General features: G+C 41.0%; 1 protein-coding gene across 2 annotated transcripts; it reads left to right on the plus strand.

The window, feature by feature from the left end:
* The first annotated feature begins 13,819 nt into the window (after positions 1 to 13,819).
* Positions 13,820 to 22,308, plus strand: LOC110538724 (GDP-L-fucose synthase). Of its 2 annotated transcripts, none has more exons than XM_036938897.1 (11): positions 13,820 to 14,009; positions 15,464 to 15,624; positions 16,081 to 16,207; positions 17,007 to 17,135; positions 17,437 to 17,510; positions 18,830 to 18,963; positions 19,717 to 19,781; positions 19,895 to 19,961; positions 20,071 to 20,150; positions 20,470 to 20,569; positions 20,785 to 22,308. In XM_036938897.1, exons 2-11 carry the CDS (start codon positions 15,470 to 15,472, stop codon positions 20,838 to 20,840), a joined length of 987 nt encoding a protein of 328 aa, XP_036794792.1. In that variant the 5' UTR covers positions 13,820 to 14,009; positions 15,464 to 15,469; the 3' UTR covers positions 20,841 to 22,308. The 2 variants fall into 2 exon arrangements, with proteins under 2 accessions (XP_036794792.1, XP_021481359.2); XM_021625684.2 differs by having other exon boundaries at positions 13,823 to 14,009; positions 16,093 to 16,207.
* The last annotated feature ends 370 nt before the right edge of the window (positions 22,309 to 22,678 follow it).

Below are 22,678 nucleotides of genomic sequence, written 5' to 3' on the forward strand. Positions count from 1 at the left end.
TTCTGATTGGCTGGGCCTGGCTCTGCAGTGGGTGGGCCTGGCTCCCAAGTGAGTGGTCCCATTCAAAATTAAATTAAACTTTATTTGTCAGATGCGCCGAATACAACATTTACAATGGAAATAGTCTGGGTGGTCATTTGATTAATTGTTCAGCACTCTGTGGTTTGGGGGTAGAAGCTGTTAAGGAGCCTTTTGGTCTTAGACTTGGTGCTCCGGTACCGCTTGCTGTGCAGTAGCATAGAGAAAAGTCTATGACTTGGATGACTGGAGTCTTTCACAATTGTTTGGGCCTTCCTCTAACACTGCCTAGTATTTAGGTCCTGGATGTCAGGAAGCTTGCCCTCAGTGATTTACTGGGCTGTACGCATTACCATCTGCAGCACGTTACGGTCAGATGCCGAACAGTTACCATACCAGGAGGTGATGCTCTTGATGGTGCAGCTGTATAACTTTTTGAGGATCTGGGAAGCCATAACAAATCCTTTCAGTCTCCTGAGAGGGAAAAGGTGTTGTCGTGCCCTCTTCACAACTGCCTTGGCGTGTTTGGACCATGATAGTTCGTTTGGATGATGTGGACACGAAGGAACTTGAAACTCTCAACCCGCTCTACTTCAGCTCCGTCGATTTTAATGGAAGCCTGTCCGGCCCTCCTTTTCCTATAGTCCATGATCAGCTCTTTTGTCTTGCTCACATTGAGGGAGAAATTGTCGTGCCTGCACCATACTGCCAGGTCTCTGACCTCCTCCCTATAGACTGTCTCATCATTGTACAGGATCCAGTTGCAGAGGGAGATGTTTAGTCCCAGGGTCCTTAATGATAAGCTTTGTGGGCACTATGGTTTTGAACGCTGAGCTGTAGTCAATGAACAGAATTCTCACATAGGTGTTCCTTTTGTCCAGCTGGGAAAGGGCAGTGTGGAGTGCGATTGAGATTGTGTCATCTGCGGACCAGACAGGACTGGTAAAAAGTGCTCTTCACTGACGTGTCGCGGTTTTGACTTACCAGGGGTGATGGTCGGATTCGCGTTTATCGTCAAAGGAATGAGCGTTACACCGAGCGGGATCGATTTGGAGGTGGAGCGGGTCAATTTGGAGATGGAGGGTCCATCATGGTCTGGGGAAGTGTGTCACAGCATCATCGGACTGAGCTTGTTGTCATTGCAGGCAATCTCAACGCTGTGCGTTACAGGGAAGACATCCTCCTCCCTCATGTGGTACCCTTCCTGCAGGCTCATCCTGACATGACCCTCCAGCATGACAATGCCACCAGCAATACTGCTCGTTCTGTGCGTGATTTCCTGCAAGACAGGAAGGTCAGTGTTCTGCCATGGCCAGTGAAGAGCCCGGATCTCAATCCCATTGAGCACGTCTGGGATCTGTTGGATCGGAGGGTGAGGGCTAGGGCCATTCCCCCCAGAAATGTCCGCGAACTTGCAGGTGCCTTGGTGGAAGAGTGGGGTAACATCTCACAGCAAGAACTGGCAAATCTGGTGCAGTCTATGAGGAAGAGATGCACTGCAGTACTTAATTCAGCTGGTGGCCACACCAGATACTGACTGCTACTTTTGATTTTGGGTCAAAATCTAAATTTTGTTAGTCACATGTCTCTGGAACTTGTTCAATTTATGTCTCAGTTGTTGAATCTTGTTATGTTCATACAAATATTTACACATGTTAAGTTTGCTGAAAATAAACAGTTGACAGTGAGAGGATGTGTCACGTTCTGACCTTAGTTCCTTTATTATGTCTCTATTTTAGTTTGGTAAGGGCGTGAGTTGGGGTGGGCATTCTATGTGTTGTTCTATGTTTTTGTATTTCTATGTGTTTGGCCTGGTATGGTTCTCAATCAGAGGCAGCTGTCTATCGTTGTCTCTGATTGAGAGCCATACTTAGGTAGCCTGTTTTCCCATTTTGAGTGTGGGTGATTGTTTTCTGTCTCTGTACCTGCACCAGACAAAACTGTTTCATTTTCGGTCATTCGCTTGTTATTTTGTGTTGTGTTCAGTTTAAATAAATATTAACATTGCCACGTACCACGCTGCATATTGGTCCGATCCTTCCTACTCCTCCTCAGAAGAGGAGGAAAACCGTTACAGGACGTTTCGTTTTTTGCTGAGTTTAGTAGCAGTCTAATGGGCTCCTGAACAATGGTGCTATTTTGTGTTTTTTGAGGAGGGCTGATCTGTTTTCTTCATAATGTTTCCGCCATTGTTTCCTATGACCGAAAAGAGCTTCTGGACATCAGAACAGCGAACAATCAAGTTTGAATTTTACTTCAATGAGTCAATGGCGAAGGACACACTGCTCATCCCGAACCAGCCTCCAATCCCAAACACTCGAAAATGGATCAGGCAATGTTATACAGGCCGGCATGCAGGGTACCTGATGAGAATTCGTCGGCAAATGGATAAACCGCCTCTACCATCCGTTCTATTGGCGACCGTGAAATCACATAAACTGGACAAGCTCTGTTCGAGACTATCGTAGCAACATGATCTGAAGAACTTTAATATTCTATGTTCCTCAGAGTCGTGACTAAACACGCACATGGAAAATGTAAATCCAGCTGGTTTTTCTATGCATTGGTAGAACAGAACGTCAGCGTAGGGTAAAATTAAAGGGGTGTTGTGTTTCTTTTTGTTAACAAAGGTTGGTGCCAATCTCTAATAGTAAAGAAGTCTCGACATTCTGCTCGCCTGAGTTAGAGTACCTCATAACTTGTAGACGACACTATTTACCACCACAAACCGATGCTGGCACTAAGACTGCACCCAATGTGCTGTATAGGGCCATAAGCAAACACAAAAATGCTCACACAGTAGCAACACTCCTAGTGGCCAGTGATTTTAATGCAGGAAAACTGAAATCCTTCTTTCCTAAATGTCTACCATTGTCATCTATGCAAATAGGCAAAAAAACTACTTGCAAACTATAACAGATTAAAAAGGAAAAGCGAGCCATAAGCTGTCAAGTGACACAAGCCTACCAGACGAGCTATATGCCTTCTATGCTCGCTTTGAGGCAAGAAACACTGAACCATGCATGAGAGAACCCGGTGTCCCAGACAACTGTGTGATCACTCTCTCCATAGTTGATGTGTGTCGTGTCTTTACTATCATTAAACTGAAGTTATTATCAAAGATTCTCTGTAATTTGTATTACGCGATTAGACTGATTAATCATGTAACCATAATTAACTAGGAAGTCGGGGCACCAAGGAAAATATTCAGATCACAAAGTTATAATTTCCCAATATAACCTTTCAGATATTTTCATATCTGATCCATAGTCTTCTGATTAATTCATAATTTATTTTACCTCACGTTTGTCTCATTCCAAATGTCGTAAATCTGCACGAACCCAGTCTTCAGTATGAGTCATCCATACATCAATTGTCATAAATCATTTATTTATTACTAACTAAGTAATTCACAGAAATGCATAAACAAAACAACAAAGTAAATACAAGAAATGATAGGAGAATGTGCCCTAATGGGCTAAACCGGCATGGCGGCTTGTTAGACAAAAGGGGAAGTGGGGAAGTGGGGGTCGACTAAGAAGTCACTACAGAGTGATAATTATAACAATTGAAATGCTAATCCTTTGCACATGAACACTCACTCATTCGGGAACAATTGCAATCAATCAATATATTTACGCTCAGTGTGTTGTCTTGATCGCTGGTGAAAAGTTGTTTATTTTGTAGAATTGTCCGCCTCTCTCCCTCTCTCTCTCTGTTGTGGTTAGGGTGGATTGTTCAGAGTGACATTCATTTGTTATAGAATGGATGTTTCGGCGGTTGTCATTCTTCGCGTTTAATGATACCGAATTTCTAGCTGCAGACTAGTAATTAATATCAAAGACTTGTTCTTACTCTGTCGGTATCGATAGTCTAAGAGTTTAACCACGTGGTATGGTTAAAAGATTCAGCAATGGTCTGCAACCTTTGTCCCCTCCTAATGGAGAAAAGCATGGTCTGGTGATAATTTCTCAAAGTTGGGTTTTATTCGGAATTGCAGAAAAGGGCTGTCACAGGATGCCTGACCCTAACTGGGCTCAGGGGCGGTCCTCTTATTCAGTTAAACTCAAAAGGGAATTGGCGTTTCCTTCATTAAACAGTCCAAAATCACATTGTAAAATTGTGTAAACAGTATCATACTCACTCATTCATCTTATACAACAATTAGATGTAAACCTCATATCTGAGGCTATTATATAAACAGCGTTATGGTAATGTGGCCACACCGTCTCCCATGAGCTTCCCCAAGTTGTAACAAACGGACCAGTCCGTAGCTGGATCCTTCTCTGGAACATTAAATTTGTTCGGACCTCGAGTTCTGTGAGGTGGAAGAAATTCCTTTGTTCTCTATGAAACCACTCTCTCTATACTGTGTGGCCATGTGGCAGGGTCTTCTACTCAGGAATTTATGACCTCTCTCTGACCACAGCAGCCTAGTTGAAGGAGGAAAGGGAGATGCAGGGAGAGGGGGATGGGCTTGCTTTACCCAAAGAGGGCAACGTCATGACATTTGACTAAGACCTTTAAACAGGTTAACATTCACAAAGTTGTGGAGCCAGATAGATTCCCAGGACGCGTACTCAGAGCATGCTCTAACCAGCTCTCAAGTGTCTTCACTGACAATTTCAACCTCTCCCTGACCCATTCTACAATAACTACATGTTTCAAGCAGACCACCATAGTCCCTGTGCCCAAGAACGCCAAGGTAACCTGTCTAAATTACTTTTGCCCAGTAGCACTCACATCTGTTGCCATGAAATGCTTTGAAAGGCTGGTCATGGTCACATAAACACCATCATCACAGGCACCCTGGAAACACTCCAATTCGCATACTGCCCCAACAGATCCACAGAAGACGCAATCTGTATTGCACAACATACTGCCCTTTACCCACCTGGACAAAATAAACACCTATGTAAGAATGCTTTTCATTGATTACAGTTCAGCGTTCAACACCATAGTGTCCTCCAGGCTCATCACTAAGCTAAGGAACCTGGGACTAAACACCTCCCTCTGCAACTGGATCCTGGACTTCCAGCCGTAGGTGGTGAGGGTTGGCAACGACCCTCAACTCGGGGGCTCAACAAGGGTGTGTGCTTAGTCCCCTCCTGTACTCCCTGTTCACCCACACCTACATGACCGCACACGACTCCAACGCTATCATTCAGTTTACCAACGTCACAACGATGGTAGGCCTGATCATCAATGACAATTAGACAGCTTATAGGGAGGAGGACATAGACCTGTTAGAGTGGGGCCAGGACATCAACCTCTCCCTCAATGTCAGCAAGAGAAAGGAGCTGATTGTGGACTACAGGAAATGGATGGCCGAGCACACCACCATTCACATTCACGGGGCTGTAGTGGAGCGTGTCGAGCTTCAAGTTCCTAGGTGTCCACATCACCAAGGACCTATAATGGTCCAAACACACCAACACAGTCATGAAGGGACGACACTGCCTCTTTCCCCTCAGGAAGCTAAAAGATTTGGCATGGGCCCTCAGATCCTCAAAAAAGTTCTACAGATGCACCATTGAGAGCATCTTGACTGGCTGCATCACCGCTTGGTATGGCAACAGCTTGGCATACGACCGACCGTAAGGTGCAACAGAGAGTACAGCCCAGTATATCACTGTGGCCGTGCTCCCTGCCATCAAGCTCACCAAGCGGTTTCAGAGGAAGGCCCTAAAAATTGTCAAAGGTTCCAGCCACCGAAGTCATAGGCTGTTCTTTCTGCTACCGCATGGCAAGCGGTACCATAGCACCAAGTCTGGAACTTAAAGGCTCCTGAACAGCTTCTACTCCAAGCCATAAACTGCTGAACAGTTAATCAAATGGCTACCCTCTCCTGTGAAGATGATAGCTTCTCATTAGCCATTTCACCAGCAGCGTACAGGCGTCGCCGGAGATCACACACATAAGATAACAGGGACTGTTAGATAGAAGTCCACGCACCCTATGTCCAAACACAAGGTCATTTGAACTGAAGGGTCGTCACAATACTGGGAGGGTCGTCACAATATTGCTACTATGCAAATATGCAATTAACCATTTCTCTGTACTGTGTATGTATGCCTTCTGTATCTTGTGCATAGAAAAAATGAAGTCTGATTTTATTTGATATATTCTGTGGTTACCAGAGGCAGTAATATGAAGACCAACATGACATGCACCAAAATCAGATTAGGATTTAGGCAAAGGACACACAAAGTGTGTTTTTACATCAAGTGTTTCCTTATTGTAAGCTACTACTTTTACCACTTTTAGTCTTGAAACCTTTGTTTACTACACTACCTTACTCACTCTGTTTAGCACATGGCCTCATATGTGAATCCTTAAAGTTAGCTAGCGACTAGGACGAGCTGCAACAAACACTCAAACTGGACAGTTTTATCTCAATCTCTTCATTCAAAGACTCAATCAGACACTCTTACTGACAGTTGTGGCTGCTTTGCGTGATGTATTGTTGTCTCATCTTTCTTGCCGTTTGTGCTGTTGTCTGTGCCCAACAATGTTTGTACCTTGTTTTGTGCTGCTACTGTACCATGTTGTGCTGCTGCCATGTCGTGTTGTCATGTGTTGCTGCCATGCTATGTTGTCATCTTAGGTCTATCTTTATGTAGTGTTGTTTTGTCTCTCTTGTCGTGATGAGTTTTGTCCTATATTTTTATTTAATAAATGTTTTATTTTTAACCCCAGCCTCCATCTCTGCAGGAGGCCTTTTGCCTTTTCGTAGGCCGTCATTTAAATCAAATCAAATTTGATTTGTTACATACACATGGTTAGCAGATGTTAATGCGAGTGTAGCGAAATGCTTGTGCTTCTAGTTCCGACAATGCAGTAATAACCAACGAGTAATCTAACCTAACAATTCCACAACAACTACCTTATACACACAAGTGTAAAGGGATAAATAATATGTACATAAAGATATATGAATGAGTGAAGGTACAGAACGGCATAGGCAAGATGCAGTAGATGGTATAGAGTACAGTACAGTATATACATATGAGATGAGTAATGTAGGGTATGTAAACATAAAAGTGGCATAGTTTAGAGTGGCTAGTGATACATGTATTACATTAAGATGGCAAGATGCAGTGGATGATATAGAGTACAGTATATACATATGAGATTACTAATTTAGGGTATGTAAACATTATATTAAGTGGCATTATTTAAAGTGGCTAATGATAAAAAAAAATGTACATCAATTTCCATTATTAAAGTGGCTGGAGTTGAGTCAGTATGTTGGCAGCAGCCACTCAATGTTAGTGGTGGCTGTTTAATAACAGTCTGATGGCCTTGAGATAGAAGCTTTTTTTCAGTCTCTCGGTCCCTGCTTTGATGCACCTGTACTGACCTCGCCTTCTGGATGATAGCGGGGTGAACAGGCAGTGGCTCGGGTGGTTGTTGTCCTTGATGATCTTTATGGCATTCCTGTGACATCGGGTGGTGTAGGTGTCCTGAAGGGCAGGTAGTTTGCCCCCGGTGATGCGTTGTGCAGACCTCACTACCCTCTGGAGAGCCTTACGGTTGTGGGTGGAGCAGTTGCCGCGGTGATACAGCCCGACAGGATGCTCTCGATTGTGCATCTGTAAAAGTTTGTGAGTGCTTTTGGTGACAAGCCGAATTTCTTCAGCCTCCTGAGGTTGAAGAGGTGCTGCTCCGCCTTCTTCACGATGCTGTCTGTGTGGGTGGACCAATTCAGTTTGTCCGTGATGTGTACTCCGAGGAACTTAAAACTTTCCACCTTCTCCACTACTGTCCGGTCGACGTGGATAGGGGGGTGCTCCCTCTGCTGTTTCCTGAAGTCCACAATCATCTCCTTTGTTTTGTTGATGTTGAGTGTGAGGGTATTTTTCTGACACCACACTCCGAGGGCCCTTGTTAATAAGAATTTGTTTTTAACTTACTTTCCTAGTTGAATAAAGGTTAAAAACTTCTTATGGCTTAGATCCCACTAATGGGATCGATATGACAACAGACAGTGAAAATGCAGGGCACCAAATTCAAAAAAATCAGAAATCTCAGAATTAAAATTCCTTAAACATAGAAGTATTTTACACCATTTTAAAGATAAACTTGTTGTTAATCCCACCACAGTGTCCGATTTCAAAAAGGCTTTACGATGAAAACACACCAAACGATTATGTTAGGTCTGCACCTAGTCACAGAAAAACACAGCCCTTTTTCCAGCCAAAGAGAGGAGTCACAAAAAGCAGAAATAGAGATAAAATGAATCACTAACCTTTGATGATCTTCATCAGATGACACTCATAGGACTTCATGTTACACAATACATGTATGTTTTGTTCAATAAAGTTCATATTTATATACAAAAATCTGAGTTTACATTGGCGCGTTATTTTCAGTAGTTCCAAAACATCCAGTGATTTTGAAGAGAGCCACATCAATTTACAGAAATACTCATCATAAATGTTGATGAAAATACAAGTGTTATACATGGAACTTTAGATATACTTCTCCTTAATGCAACCGCTGTGTCAGATTTCAAAATAGCTTTACCGAAAAAGCACACCATGCAATGGTAATCTAAGTACAGCGCTCAGACAACAAAACAAGCCAAACAGATATCCGCCATGTTGTGGAGTCAACAGAAGTCAGAAATAGCATTATAAATATTCACTTACCTTTGATGATCTTCATCAGAATGCACTCCCAGGAATCCCAGTTCCACAATAAATGTTTGATTTGTTCGATAAAGTCCATCATTTATGTCCAAATACCTAATTTTTGTTCACGCATTTAGCCCAGATATCCAAATTCATGAGGCGCGAGCAGACAAAAAGTCAAAGTTCCGTTACAGTCCGTAGAAACATGTCAAACGATGTATAGAATCAATCTTTAGGATGTTTTTAACATAAATCTTCAATAATGTTTCAACCGGATAATTCCTTTGTCTGTAGGAATGCAATGGAACGCAAGCTAACTCTCACGTGAACCTCATGGCACTCTGGCAGACCTCTGACTCTTTCAGCTCTCATTCCTCCCTCCTTCACAGTCGAAGCATCAAACAAGGTTCTAAAGACTGTTGACATCTAGTGGAAGCCGTAGGAAGTGCAATATGACCCAATAGACACTGTATATTTGATAGGCAATGACTTGAAAAACTACAAACCTCAGATTTCCCACTTCCTGGTAGGATTTTTTCTCAGTTCTGTTATACTCACAGACATCATTCAAACAGTTGTAGAACCTTCAGAGTGTTTTCTATCCAAATCTACTAATAATATGCATATATTAGCAACTGGGCCTGAGTAGCAGGCAGTTTACTCTGGGCGCCTTATTCATCCAAGCTACTCAATACTGCCCCCAGCCATAACAAGTTTAAATAAAACAATTTAAAAAGTAAAGAGATGGGCGGGGCTAAGGCTTAAGAGGGGGTGAACAATGCTGAATAGGTGTAAACAAAGAAGAGCTGTCCAGTAGGTGTATCAAAACTTTCAAGGGCCACTTTCTCAAAAATGGGGTTAGAAGTTTATCAACTTTCAAAGCAAAGTTACTTTCCCATTATTCCACAACTGCAGTGTATGATATACCATTTTGTATATCTGAGTCTCTACTTTTATCCAATGTAAAAAACACAATTTAAAATTTTGCTAAATAACACCAAATAGAGGTGTTCGGTCACATGCTGCTGCTACTCTGTTTATTATCTATCCTGATTGCTTTTACCCCTACCTACATGAAAATATTGACTCAATTACTTCAACTTCCTCATACCACAGCACAAGTATTGTGTTACTATTAATGTTTTTATTTAGAAAATTGTTTATACTCTGAATTTTTGGGAAAGGGCTCAAAAGTAAGCATGTAACGCTAAAGTCTACACCTGTTGTATTCGGTGCATGTGTCTAATTCCTTTTTATTTGACTTGAAATGCGTTAAAATCCAGTCAATTATAAGCCTGTTTTCTTAATTACATCCCAATTTCCAACAGAAGTTATATAAAATGTTTTTTTCACCAAACCTATCTTAACAGTTATTTTCAGGCTATTCCTGGTATTTTCTAATTGTGGTACGTGAGTGATAGTTCAGATAAAAGTAGGATAGTCAGATTCTCTACACATGCTATCAAATAGCTTACAGGTAGCCTATGGAAGGGTGAATGTGTCTCCCGCCTGCTGCTTTGCTAAGGACATAGTCTGGAAGACGAGATAGCCTCAGTTCAGTACTTGAGTGCACAAATTATCTAATATCGACTTTATTTGAACTTTTTGCAGGTTTGAATTAAAAACAATTACTTTGTGTATCTATTGATACAATAATATCCAAATAACACGAGAGACTTGTCGAGTTAAAAATGGCCGACTGATTTTAATAAAAAATAGCCCACATAGACTGCAGATTAATATTTGCTATTATTTCCCACAATGTTTGTGTTTAACATATTAAAATACATTTTCTTTCGACAGACCTCATGTACTTTTAGTCTACTTGCTAAAATAATGTCAGTGGTGTACCCTGTATGACAATCCGATATTGCAATATAGGCTACTGTTTTGTAATAGAGCCTAACCCTTATTTCCCCTTCAATTAACTAAATTGTTACATTTGAAAAATGAAATATCTGTCGGTATTGGCATAGGCTGTTTGTGTATACTTTTGATAGGCTAACATTGTCATAATACCATTCACTCCCGTTTTGGGCTCTTGAGCTTAATATTTAATATGGCAAATTTAATTTATTTCAAAAGACAAAAGGCAATAAAGGTAGATAGGAAATAAATACAATAAAGTAGCCTCCATGATTAAACAAATAGGCTACAATGAAATTGTAAACGAATGAAAAGTGTGTTAATATGTTTCAACTTGCGTTTCCTGTTGTATAGCATATATTTGATTAATTCCGTACTGGCCTAAATGTAACTTCTATAATAATTATTACGTTTTAAGGTAGAATATAAATAGGGCGTTGATGACACTGTCATTCATATCAGCCTACTTTGTTTAGGGCTTCAGCGTAGTAACATTATGTGAATATCACAACAGAAAAATTATAGTTTGCATTCTTTGATCAGAGTGAGAAATGTGTTTGGAAGCGAAGGCTGAGTCAATGCCTGTGCTCGTCACTGGCGGATCCAGATTGGTCAGGAAAGCCATCGGGCACGTGGTGAAACAGGAAGGCGGCTGTCTCGAGAGCGAGCAGTGGACCTTCCTGTTCTCCAAAGAGGCCAACCTTGTTTAAGTGACGTCACATGAACCTCATATTCTCAGCAGAGCTGGTCTCAGGCTTGGTCATTGCAGATAAAAATGTCCTAGCCTATATACAAGAGATGCCATGATCCCATATTCTACATGACCGAGAAACACTAGCATGTATGTTCTACATAACATATTTCTATAGGAATGTATGTCATGTTGCACTGTACGGGTGCACCTCAGCCACGCTCAAGGTACTAAATGATATCATAACCGCCATCGATAAACGAGAGTACTGTGCAGCCGTCTTCATCGACCTGGCGAAGGCTTTCGACTCTGTCAATCACCGTATTCTTATTGGCAGAATCAATAGCCTTGGTTTCTCAAATGACTGCCTCGCCTGGTTCACCAACTACTTCGCAGACAGCGTACAGTGAGTCAAATCAGAGGGCTGGTGATTCCCTGATCCACCTCTATGCAGATGACACCATTGTGTATACATCTGGCCCTTCTTTGGACACTGTGTTAACTAACCTCCAGATGAGCTTCAATGCCATATAACTCTCCTTCCGTGGCCTCCAACTGCTCTTAAACGCTAGTAAAACCAAATGCATGCTTTTCAACCTTTCGCTGTCCGCACCCGCCCGCCCGACTAGCATCACTACTCGGGACGGTTCTGACCTAGAATATGTGGACAACTACAAATACCTAGGTGTCTGGCTAAACTCTAAACTCTCCTTCCAGACTCATATTAAACATCTCCAATCCAAAATCAAATCTAGAAGCGGCTTTCTATTTCACAATAAAGCCTCCTTCACTCACGCCGCTAAACTTACCCTCGTAAAACTGATTATCCTACCGATCCTTGACTTCGGAGATGTCATCTACAAAATAGCTTCCAATACTCTACTCAGCAAACTGGATGCAGTCTATCACAGTGCCATCCGTTTTTTTACCAAAGCCCCTTATACCACCCACCACTGCGACCTGAACGCTCTAGTTGACTGGCCCTCGCTACATATTCGTAGCCAGACCCACTGGCTCCAGGTCATCTATAAGTCTATGCTAGGTAAAGCTCCACCTTATCACGATAACAACACCTACCCGTAGCACGCATGCCAGCAGGTATATCTCACTGGTCATCCCCAAAGCCAACACTTCCTTTGGCTGCCTTTCCTTCCAGTTCTCTGCTGCCAGTGACTGGAACAATTGCAAAAATCGCTGAAGCTGGAGACTTATATTTCCCTCACTAACTTTTAACATCAGCTATCTGAGCAGCTAACCGATAGCTGCAGCTGTACATAGTACATCTGTAAATAGCGCACCCAATCTACCAACCTCATCCCCATATTGTTTTTATTTAATTTTCTGTACTTTTGCACACCAATATCTCTACTTGCACATCATCATCTGCTCATCTATCACTCCAGTGTTAATCTGCTAAATTGTAATTTCTTTGCTACTATGGCTTATTTATTGCCTTACCTCCCTTATCTTACCTCATTTGCACACACTGTATATAGACGTTTCTATTGTGTTACTGACTGTCGTTGTTTGTGTCACTTTGCTTTGCTTTATCTTGGCCAGGTCGCAGTTGTAAATTAGAACTTGTTCTCAACTAGCCTACCTGGTTAAATAAAGGTGAAATAAAAAAAAACTGAAGTTATATTCAATTTATGTTGGGGAAAACATTTTATTTTCAGCAAACCTACAGTGGAAATCGGAAGTTTACATACACTTAGATTGTAGTTATTAAAACTCGTTTTTCAACCACTCCACAAATGTCTTGTTAACAAACTATAGTTTTGGCAAGTTGGTTAGGACATCTACTTTGTGCATGACACAAGTAATTTTTCCAACAATTGTTTACAGACAGATTATTTCACTTATAATTCACTGTATCACAATTCCAGTGGATCAGAAGTTTACATACACTAAGTTGACTGTGCCTTTAAACAGCTTGGAAAATTCCAGAAAATTATGTCATGGCTTTAGAATTTTCTGATTGGCTAATTAACATCATTTGAGTCAATTGGAGGAGTACCTGTGGATGTATTTCAAGGCCTACCTTCAAACTCAGTGCCTCTTTGCTTGACATCATTGGAAAATCAAAATAAATCAGCCAAGACCTCGTAAAAAAAATTGTAGACCCCCACAAGTCTGGTTCATCCTTGGGAGCAATTTCCAAACCCCTAAAGGTACCACGTTCATCTGTACAAATAATAGTGCGCAAGTATAAACACCATGGGACCACGCAGCCGTCATACCGCTCAGGAAGGAGACACGTTCGGTCTCCTAGAGATGAACGTACTTTGAGTGTATGTACACTTCTGACCCATTGGGAATGTGATGAAAGAAAGAAATGCTGAAAGAAATAATTGTCTCTAATATTTTTCTGACATTTCACATTCTTAAAATAAAGTGGTGATCCTGAGTGACCTAAGACAGGGAATTTTTGACTAGGATTAAATGTCAGGAATAGTGAAAACGGAGTTTAAATGTATTTTGTTATGGTGTATGTTAACTTCCGACTTCAACTGTATCTTAACAGTTCTGGTATTTTCTTAATGTGGTGTGGTACGTGAGTGACGGTGCGAGAAACTGCGATAGTCACCTGTAAGGCTACTGCTCTCCCTTGTTCTCTAAGTGTTGCTCACAGGTAGTCTATAAGAGCGACTCCACCTTGCTTCTGCGGCTTACCTGTTGATAGTTAGTGTGCAAGACATTGGGAGAGCCTATGCCTCATTTATGTACTTGAGCGTTCAGAAATAGGATCTAATACCGACTTTATCCGAGGAGGAAAATTCTAACGAATAATTTTACAGGTTTGAATTCATACATTAACTTTGTGTATTGATAAGATACATACAAAATAACACGAGAGTCTTGCCGAGTTAAAAATGTGACTGATTATAATTCAAAATAGCTCACGTAAACTATACGGATTAATATGTTTTGCCTTTATAAATGTTTGTCCTTTAAGTCCTATGTAGATGACTTTTGGTTGAATGGATGGGTGCGTTTGACTTCAACATAGACATTTTCTTTCGACCAACTTCGTATATGCTACTTTTAGCCTACTCTTGTTTGTGTTGCTAAAATAATGTCAGTGTTGTAGCCTACACGATCATCTGATGTTGTAATATACTGTTTGTAATATAGGCCTAATGGAACAACCGATATTTCGATTAAACACATATTGTTAACATATTGTTAAAATTAAATACTGTGTCTGTCGGTATTGGCGTAAGCTATTTGTCCTTTTGCTAAAATTAACACGACTATAATGCAATTCACTCCCGTTTTGGACTCTTGAGCTTAATATTTAAAATGGCAAATTGAATTTATTTCAAAATAAAAAAGTTAATAAATGTATATAGAAATAAATACAATAAAGTAGCCTCCATGATTAAACAACTTGCGTTTGATGTATAGCATGTTATTAATTCCTTATTAGCCTAAATGTATAACTATTCTTAGTTTTGTCTTCTCATCATTATTTCGTTTTGAGTTTTTCTATTTTAATTCAAAATAGCCCACATAGACTACCGATTAATATTTGCAATTATTTTCCTAAAATGTTTGTCCTATAAGGCCTATTTATAGGCGAGGCTACATTGTATTTAACATATTAGTAGACATTTTCTTTCGACAGACATACACTTTTAGGCTACTATTTGGTTTGCTTTGCTAAAATAATGTCAGTGGTGTAGCCTGTATGACAATCTAATAGTGTAATATAGGCTTCTGTTTTGTAATATAGCCTAACTCTTATTTCCCATTCTTTTAAACTAAATTGTTATATTTAAAAATGAAATATATGTCGATATTGGCGTAGGCTGTTTGTTTATCCTTTTGATAGGCTAAAATTAACATTGTCATAATACTATTCACTCCCCTTTTGGCTTAATAATTAATATGCCAAATTGAATTTATTTCAAAAGACAAAAGTCAATAAATGTAGATAGGAAATAAATACAATAAAGTAGCATCCATGATTAAACAAATAGGCTACAATGAAATTGTAATTGAAACGAAAAGTGTGTTTATACCTTTCAACTTGCGTTTGATGTTGTATAGCATATATTTGATTAATTCCTTACTGACCTAAATGTAATTGTTGTTTTTTTAAATCATAATTATTACGTTCTAAATTAGACTATAAATAGGGCCATGATCATACTGTCATTCATATCAGCCTACTTTGTTTTGGGCTTCAGCGTAATCACAGTATGTGAATATCACAACTGAAAAATTAAAGTTTCCATTCTTTGATCAGTGAGAGATGGATTCGCAGACGAAGACTGAGCCGATGCGCGTGCTCGTCACGGGCGGATCTGGATTGGTCGGGAAGGCCATCGAGCACGTGGTGAAACAGGAAGGCGGCTGTCTCGAGGGCGAGCAGTGGACCTTCCTGTCCTCCAAAGAGGCCAACCTCGTGTAAGTTATGTCACATTAACTTCATATTATCAGCAGAGCTGGTCTGAGGCTTGGTCGATGCAGATAAAAATGGCCTAGCCTATATGCAAGAGATGCCATGATCCCATATTCTTCATGCCCGAGAAACACCAGCATGTCTGTTCTACATAACATATATAGGTCATGTTGCACTGTGAGAAATCCTGTTATGACCCTTTTACATCTGTGGCTGGTTTTGTGGTTCCAACAGGAACAAAATAAGTTCACTCAGTGGAAAAAATATTCTGTTCTCTGCTATTCTATTATTTTCTAATCTATTCTATAGATATGTAGATTGATGCATAGATACAGTATATATTTAGAGTTTCTATATAGTTCCTGTTGGAACCACATTAAATGTTTAGCTAATTACATTTGTGCATGCATACTTTTATGAGATTGATGTGTTTCCATTAAATGGGATGATGATGATGACAGTTGTTCTGCCAGAGATCTACAACAGACAAGAGCAGTGTTTGAGAAGTATCGGCCCACCCATGTCATCCACCTGGCTGCCAAGGTGGGAGGACTCTATCTTCACATGAAGGAGAACCTACACTTTCTGGTGAGCTTACCTAACTACCCAGTTTGTTTTAATACCTAGGCTATATGTTTCTGTCCCAAACTACATTTGTTAAATCAGGGATGGGTCCAGAAATTTGGAACGGGCATTTCTAACTCACTGGCCCATTTCTTTGCCTGGCACCCCAATTGTTAACCAAATAATGATATTTGTGTACAAAACCCCCAGTTTAGACAGGCCGATGGGCTGAAGATGGAACCAGCCCATCTGATATTTTGCCTGAACTGCCTAAAGGCCAGTCCGTGAAATGGTTTGTCTTATCTAGCTACTGGTTGAATGCACCGACTGGAAGCAGCTCTGGAAAAGATCTTCTGCTGAATTACCTGAATATAAATGTCAATGTTCGCCTGGCCGGGCGACTACTTAGGCTGAAATTAAATTCAACTTGTCAAAGACAACTTTACACAGGGACTTTGTTGGCAAATGTATTCATCTTAATTCCAAAAGGGTATTAATCCATCTGTTTATTTTTTATATGTTTTATTTAACCTTTATTTAACTAGGCAAGTCAGTTAAGAACAAATGTGTATTTACAATGATGGGCTACAGCGTAATAACAGTATGTGAATATCACAACTGAAAAAATAGAAGTTAGCATTCTTTGAGAGTGAGTGAGAGTGAGAGATGGTTTCGCAGACGAAGGCTGACCGCGTGCTCGTCATGGGCGTGGTGTTAGTGAGCAAATGCATTCTTTTAATTCATTTGTGTAAAAACAAGTTATTGTGTAAGAGTCGCAATACAGGTTTTATTGAATTGAGACCACAGTGTATTGCCTTCACAGAGGGACAACCTTCGCATCAATGACAACGTGCTGCAGACGTCTCACGAAAGGGGCGTCACCAAGGTGGTGTCCTGTCTGTCCAGCTGCATCTTTCCTGACAAGACCACATACCCTATTGATGAGAGCATGGTGAGTTGAACAACCAGTAAGGCCAAATCAATGAGATTATGTTGTGTTTAACCTTAATACTAAAATACTATGGTGGCATCAAATGGCACCCAATTCCCTATATAGTACATTATTTTTAACCAGAGACCTAATGACCCTGGTCAAAGGTAGGAGTTCAACAGTTTAGGGTGCCATTTGGGACCGAGTATGTGCCCAGTGACAGTAGAACTACTCTATGTCTGGGGGATCTCTGGCCCTCCAAACTGGGATTTTTAATAAAAGATGGTGTAGGATCACTCATGCTTTCTTCCCCTTCCCACAGATCCACAATGGGCCCCCACATGACTCAAACTTTGGCTACTCACATGCCAAAAGAATGATTGATATTCAGAACAGGTGAGCTGGTGACTAATCTGTTACCTGTGCAGGTACATTAGCACACATTTGAAAGACCCACTCCAGCCTCCCTTGCACCTCATTTATCACCTGATAAACTTAACAAAAGATGCATTTCAGTAGCTGGTGCAGGTCCCTCATTACATGGCACAGCCCAGCTAGCACATAATGTTCTGAGAACCATATGTTTCTTATGTGGGAATTTCAGTACTTCAGCGTAACGTTTCCTACAGGTTTCCTCATGGTTCTATTTAGTAATATTCTCAGAACATTAAGAAAACTTTACATTAAAACCACAAGAGGGTTCTAAACATGTTATTTATTAATATATACATTCCGTTCTCAGCGTCAACAAAACTCTCTCTATCCTCTATCTTGTTAAGTGAGTTCATGAAGTAGCCGCACCCGCTAATTGGCCACACCTGATCTTTATGAGCACTTGTTTCCTTTGAAATGGGGTCTGTTTGAATAGACTAAAATACACAGCTTTGTATAAGTTACAAAACATGGCATGCTAGCGCCAACCTTGTGGCGCAGTGGACTGAGTCCATGGATAGGAAACATAAGATCATAGGTTTAAATCTTATAGGCTCTTTGTGACAATAAAAAAGAGATGTGTTTGCCATGATTAATGCCTAAGCAATTTAATTTCCATGTGTCCCATCTGTGCTTGGTGTTCAAAACAGTTAACCTAAGCTAGCAGTGTTATTTAAAGTCTTATTGAAACATGTTCTCAGAATATTATTTAATTACATTTAAATAACCTATAATTTCATTATCAGAACATTAATAAAACCTCCCAGGAAAACTTTCAGGGAATCATTGTAAAACGTTCTCAGAACTTCCCTGCAACCAAAAAATGAATGTTCTCAGAATGTAAAACAAAGGTCAGTTTCACTGGTCAGGAAACTTAGGCTTTTGTTCCCAGAACCAATGGGAAACCAAAAACGTATGTTCCCACAACTTCCAAGGAACCTCTATTGCTCTGCTATTGTTCTGGGAAGAAAGAGGGAAGGCCGATGACATCGGTATGCATCCAACAGACTAACCCCTTGAATTGCCAACTCCTTGAATTTCCCCATTTGTGTCAAAAAAAAACATTTCTCTCCCCCAAAAAATTCTACCTTTAAGGGTTTGTACCTTGTATTGTATGTGTACTTAGAATATTGTTTCAAAAATAGCTGGAGTGGGTCATTAATGTTCTAACCACAACATGATTGTGCGTGCGTGCGTGCGTGCGTGCGTGCGTGCGTGTGTGTGTGTGTGTGTGTGTGTGTGTGCGTGCGTGTGTGTGTGTGTGTGGACTTAATTGACAACAGGGGATACTTTGCGCAGCATGGGCGTCGCTACACCGCCGTAATCCCGACTAACGTGTATGGTCCCTATGACAACTTCAACTTTGAAAATGGTCACGTGCTCTCAGCGCTCATGCATAAGACATACGCTGCTAAAAGTAAGTAACACTCACAATACTGCACACACACACACACACACACACACACACGGATGTCACAAGAAGACCAAAAAGATCATCAAGGACTTCAACCACCCGAGCCACTGCCTGTTCACCCCGTTATCATCCATAAGGCGAGGTCAGTACAGGTGCATCAAAGCAGGGACCGAGAGACTGAAAAACAGCTTCTATCTCAAGGCCATTAGACTGTTAAACAGCCATCACTAACATAGAGAGGCTGTTGCCTACATACAGACTCAAATCACTGGCCACTTTAATAAATGGATTTGATCAAAGTATCACTAGTCACTTGAAATAACACCACTTTAATAATGTCTAAATATCCTACATTACTCATCTCATATTTATATACTGTATTCTATACCATCCACTGCATCTGGCCTATGCATCACTGCCATCGCTCATCCATATATTTATATGTACATATTCTTATTCATCCCTTTACATTTGTGTGTATAAGGAAGATGTTGTGAATTTGTTTGCTTTATCTTGGCTATGTCGCAGATGTAAATGAGAACTTGTTCTCAACTAGCCTTCCTGGTTAAATAAAGGTGAAAGAAAAAATGTAAAAACTTACTGCTCTCAGAACTAGAAGCACAAGCATTTCGCTACACTCACATTAACATCTGCTTACCATGTGTATGTGACCAATACAATTTGATTTGATTTGACGTACACACACACAGACAGACATATACAAACACATACTCCTTTCTACTCTCCTTCTAACAGAGGAGGGAACCCCACTACAGGTGTGGGGCTCCGGAACACCCAGGAGACAATTCATCTACTCTCTGGTATGTTTAGTGAATTACTGTGTGTGTGTGTGTGTGTGTGTGTGTGTGTGTGTGTGTGTGTGTGTGTCAGATATGTGCGTGTGTACATTAAATCTGTGTGTGTGTTTTCTCAGGATGTTGCACGTCTGTTCCTCTGGGTGCTGCGGGAGTATGATGAGATTGACCCCATCATTCTCTCTGGTGAGTCCAACATTGTGTGTGTGTGTGTGTGTGTGTGTGTGTGATCAGTCAATGTGTGTGTGTACCGTATGTAACTGGACCAAGCTCCTTTGTCACTTGTTTCTCACAGTGGGGGAGGAGGAGGAGCTCCCCATCAAGGACGCCGTAGAGATGATTGCAGATGCCCTGGACTTCAAAGGTCAAATAGTTGTATCCTTCCACAGGCTGTGTACGCCTGATAGGAGTTGCTCCTAGGCACAGATCTAGGATCAGCGTATCTTCCCCAATTCCTTACCTTAACCATTATTCAAATTTGACCTTAGATCAGTGTCTAGAACCAATCTAGTAGAATCCTTAGTACAACACCAGCAACCATATCTAAAGGTTCATTACACCTGTTGGACTGAAAGACGTACAGATGAAGTACATTAAATGCCCACTCGGACTAGCTATCCCCCATATCCGTTGCACTGTAACTATGTCATCTCCCTGTGCTTTGCCTTCTGTGGCCCTTGACCTATGACATCAGTTCGACACCAGCAAGTCAGACGGTCAGATGAAGAAGACGGCCAGCAACGCCAAGCTGCGACGCTACCTCCCTGACTTCACCTTCACGCCGCTCTCTGAAGGTCAGAGATCCAAATATTGAGGGTTGTATTTCCTGTCCAGAAAACAATTAGTTGCCTTGTAAATAACACAGACCCATTACAGCATGATATTTGATACCTATCTGGTTATTGGTCGTTTTCTGATTATGATGAAAGTAACGTTCACAGTGATTAAACCACTCTTCCAAAATGCACAGTATCCATAGATGACTGACTGTGTCTCTCCTCCCCAACAGGTATCAAGAAGACCTGTGATTGGTTCGTGAACAATTACGACATAGCCCGAACATGAAGACCAATGAAGGTCGAGACATGAATATTGTTTAATGAAAAAGATCAGGGCTACATCTCAATACTATTACTGTGCCTTCCAAGTCTTGTGTCCTTGTCTTCATGCCAACTGATTAGTGAAAGTTCTGGATAGGTTTCACCATGTGGCCGGTTAAGTTCTGTCAGATCAGTGGGCATGAGGTAAAGGCACACAGGACTCACAATACCCCACCTTGTTGTTCTCCCCAGAACTGTCTGGCAACCATTTTGGATCCTTTCTCCTCTATTTGCACCGTTGATGTCAGGGATTGACATTAAGGTTTGAAAGGCTCTTGCCCATTGGACAGCAGTTTGTTTGTTGGTTGCCTGGTGATTACTGTCACTTGACAGAACATTTTAAAGTAATTGTTTACAAGCAAAATGGTCACAGGGATACTTTGAGATTTTGGCAATGAGGCCCATTATCTACTTCCTCAGAGGCTGTTGAACTCCTGGATACCATTTGTATGTCTCTTTGTCCAGTATGAAGGAACTTAGAGGTCATTTTGTGAGCCAATGCTAACTAGTGTTAGCACAATGACTGGAAGTCTATGGGTATCTGCTAGCATGCTATGAAGTAGAAAAATCAGTTTGAATGCGTAACTTTTGCAGCGCAATGAGACCCTTCTACAACCTGGTTGTAAGCATACCGGCTCTGGAAGACTCAGATTTAGACACACAGCTCACAATCGAGAGCCATAGGATATAGTATTGTCTGGTGCTCTGCTCACCCTGACCAATAGTTATACTTCCTGTGTAGCAGGACCAAAAAAATGTAAGTGTAGCCCCTATGTTAGGCTACTGAAATTCAGTTTTGAAAAATCCCCTGCCAAATGGGGCAACCACAGAACAGGTTCAACTTGTCTGGATGCCATAAATTGTCCGTCTTTCACTTAAACAATGGGGAGGAAGCAGAAAAATCCCCTGGGGAAACCTCAGAGCAGGTTCAACTTGCCCGACTGCTCAGTTCATTTGCTCCAAGCAATAGGGCAACCCTTAATCATGTCCTCCATTACATGTCCTTCCCTGATGGTGTCTGAACTGGTCCAGCCACCTGATCCCCTACAGTATGACTACCAGTTACTATCAGCAATACTGCAGGGTCATGTGTTTACACTCAAATACATCACATTATTTTAATATCTAACATATATAGTTGAAGTGTATGATCTATTTGTGATTGAATATTGACAAAAATATGAATGGGCTTTTTCTTGATGTAAGAATGAGGTGTCAGTCGTTGAGAGTGAAGCTGAATGACATGTTTTCTCACTACAAAACAACAAGTATAAGCCTACAGTAACGTAGCCTGGATCTAAACATTGGAGCCAACTGTTTCTCATCATTCACTGGCCTCGGTCCACACTGCAGATCATAATGCTGGTTTGTGTTAAAGGATTGTGATTTATCTGGGATGAACATATCAGCAACTAATATAAAGTCAACTTCCTGAAGAATCTTGAGAATTAGGACATCACTGTCGCTCCACCTCACTGTAAAAAAATAAAATCAATACATTGTAGAAACAGGACAGGAAGAAGCAGGTTTTTAGGGGTCAAACGAGTTTCAAATGTCAACAAAGTTTGACGATAACAGAGAGGAAGCCAAGATCATTTGGGATCTGCCAGTAATCGCTCCATTAATAAACGGTCAGATGTGCCATCAGTATATTTGACTCTACTTGGCACATCAAGTAATTTTCCTCAGGAGAGGAAGGTGTAACATTAATATGCCTACACCTGTCATGTCATGCTGAATAAGGATGAATGACTTCTGCTTGACATGGTTTCTCTACTACACAACCACTTCTCCATGGCATGA

Source organism: Oncorhynchus mykiss, chromosome 12 (assembly GCF_013265735.2).
Source record: "Oncorhynchus mykiss isolate Arlee chromosome 12, USDA_OmykA_1.1, whole genome shotgun sequence".
In the NCBI taxonomy this organism is placed as follows: Eukaryota; Metazoa; Chordata; class Actinopteri; order Salmoniformes; family Salmonidae; genus Oncorhynchus; species Oncorhynchus mykiss.

Bases quoted from the DNA above. Each gene is read 5' to 3' on its own strand.
- LOC110538724 (XM_036938897.1), top strand. From the start codon at position 15,470: ATGGATTCGCAGACGAAGACTGAGCCGATGCGCGTGCTCGTCACGGGC. The intron at 19,782-19,894 runs GTATGTTTAGTG...GTGTTTTCTCAG, and splicing joins GACAATTCATCTACTCTCTG to GATGTTGCACGTCTGTTCCT. The intron at 20,570-20,784 runs GTCAGAGATCCA...CCTCCCCAACAG, and splicing joins CTTCACGCCGCTCTCTGAAG to GTATCAAGAAGACCTGTGAT.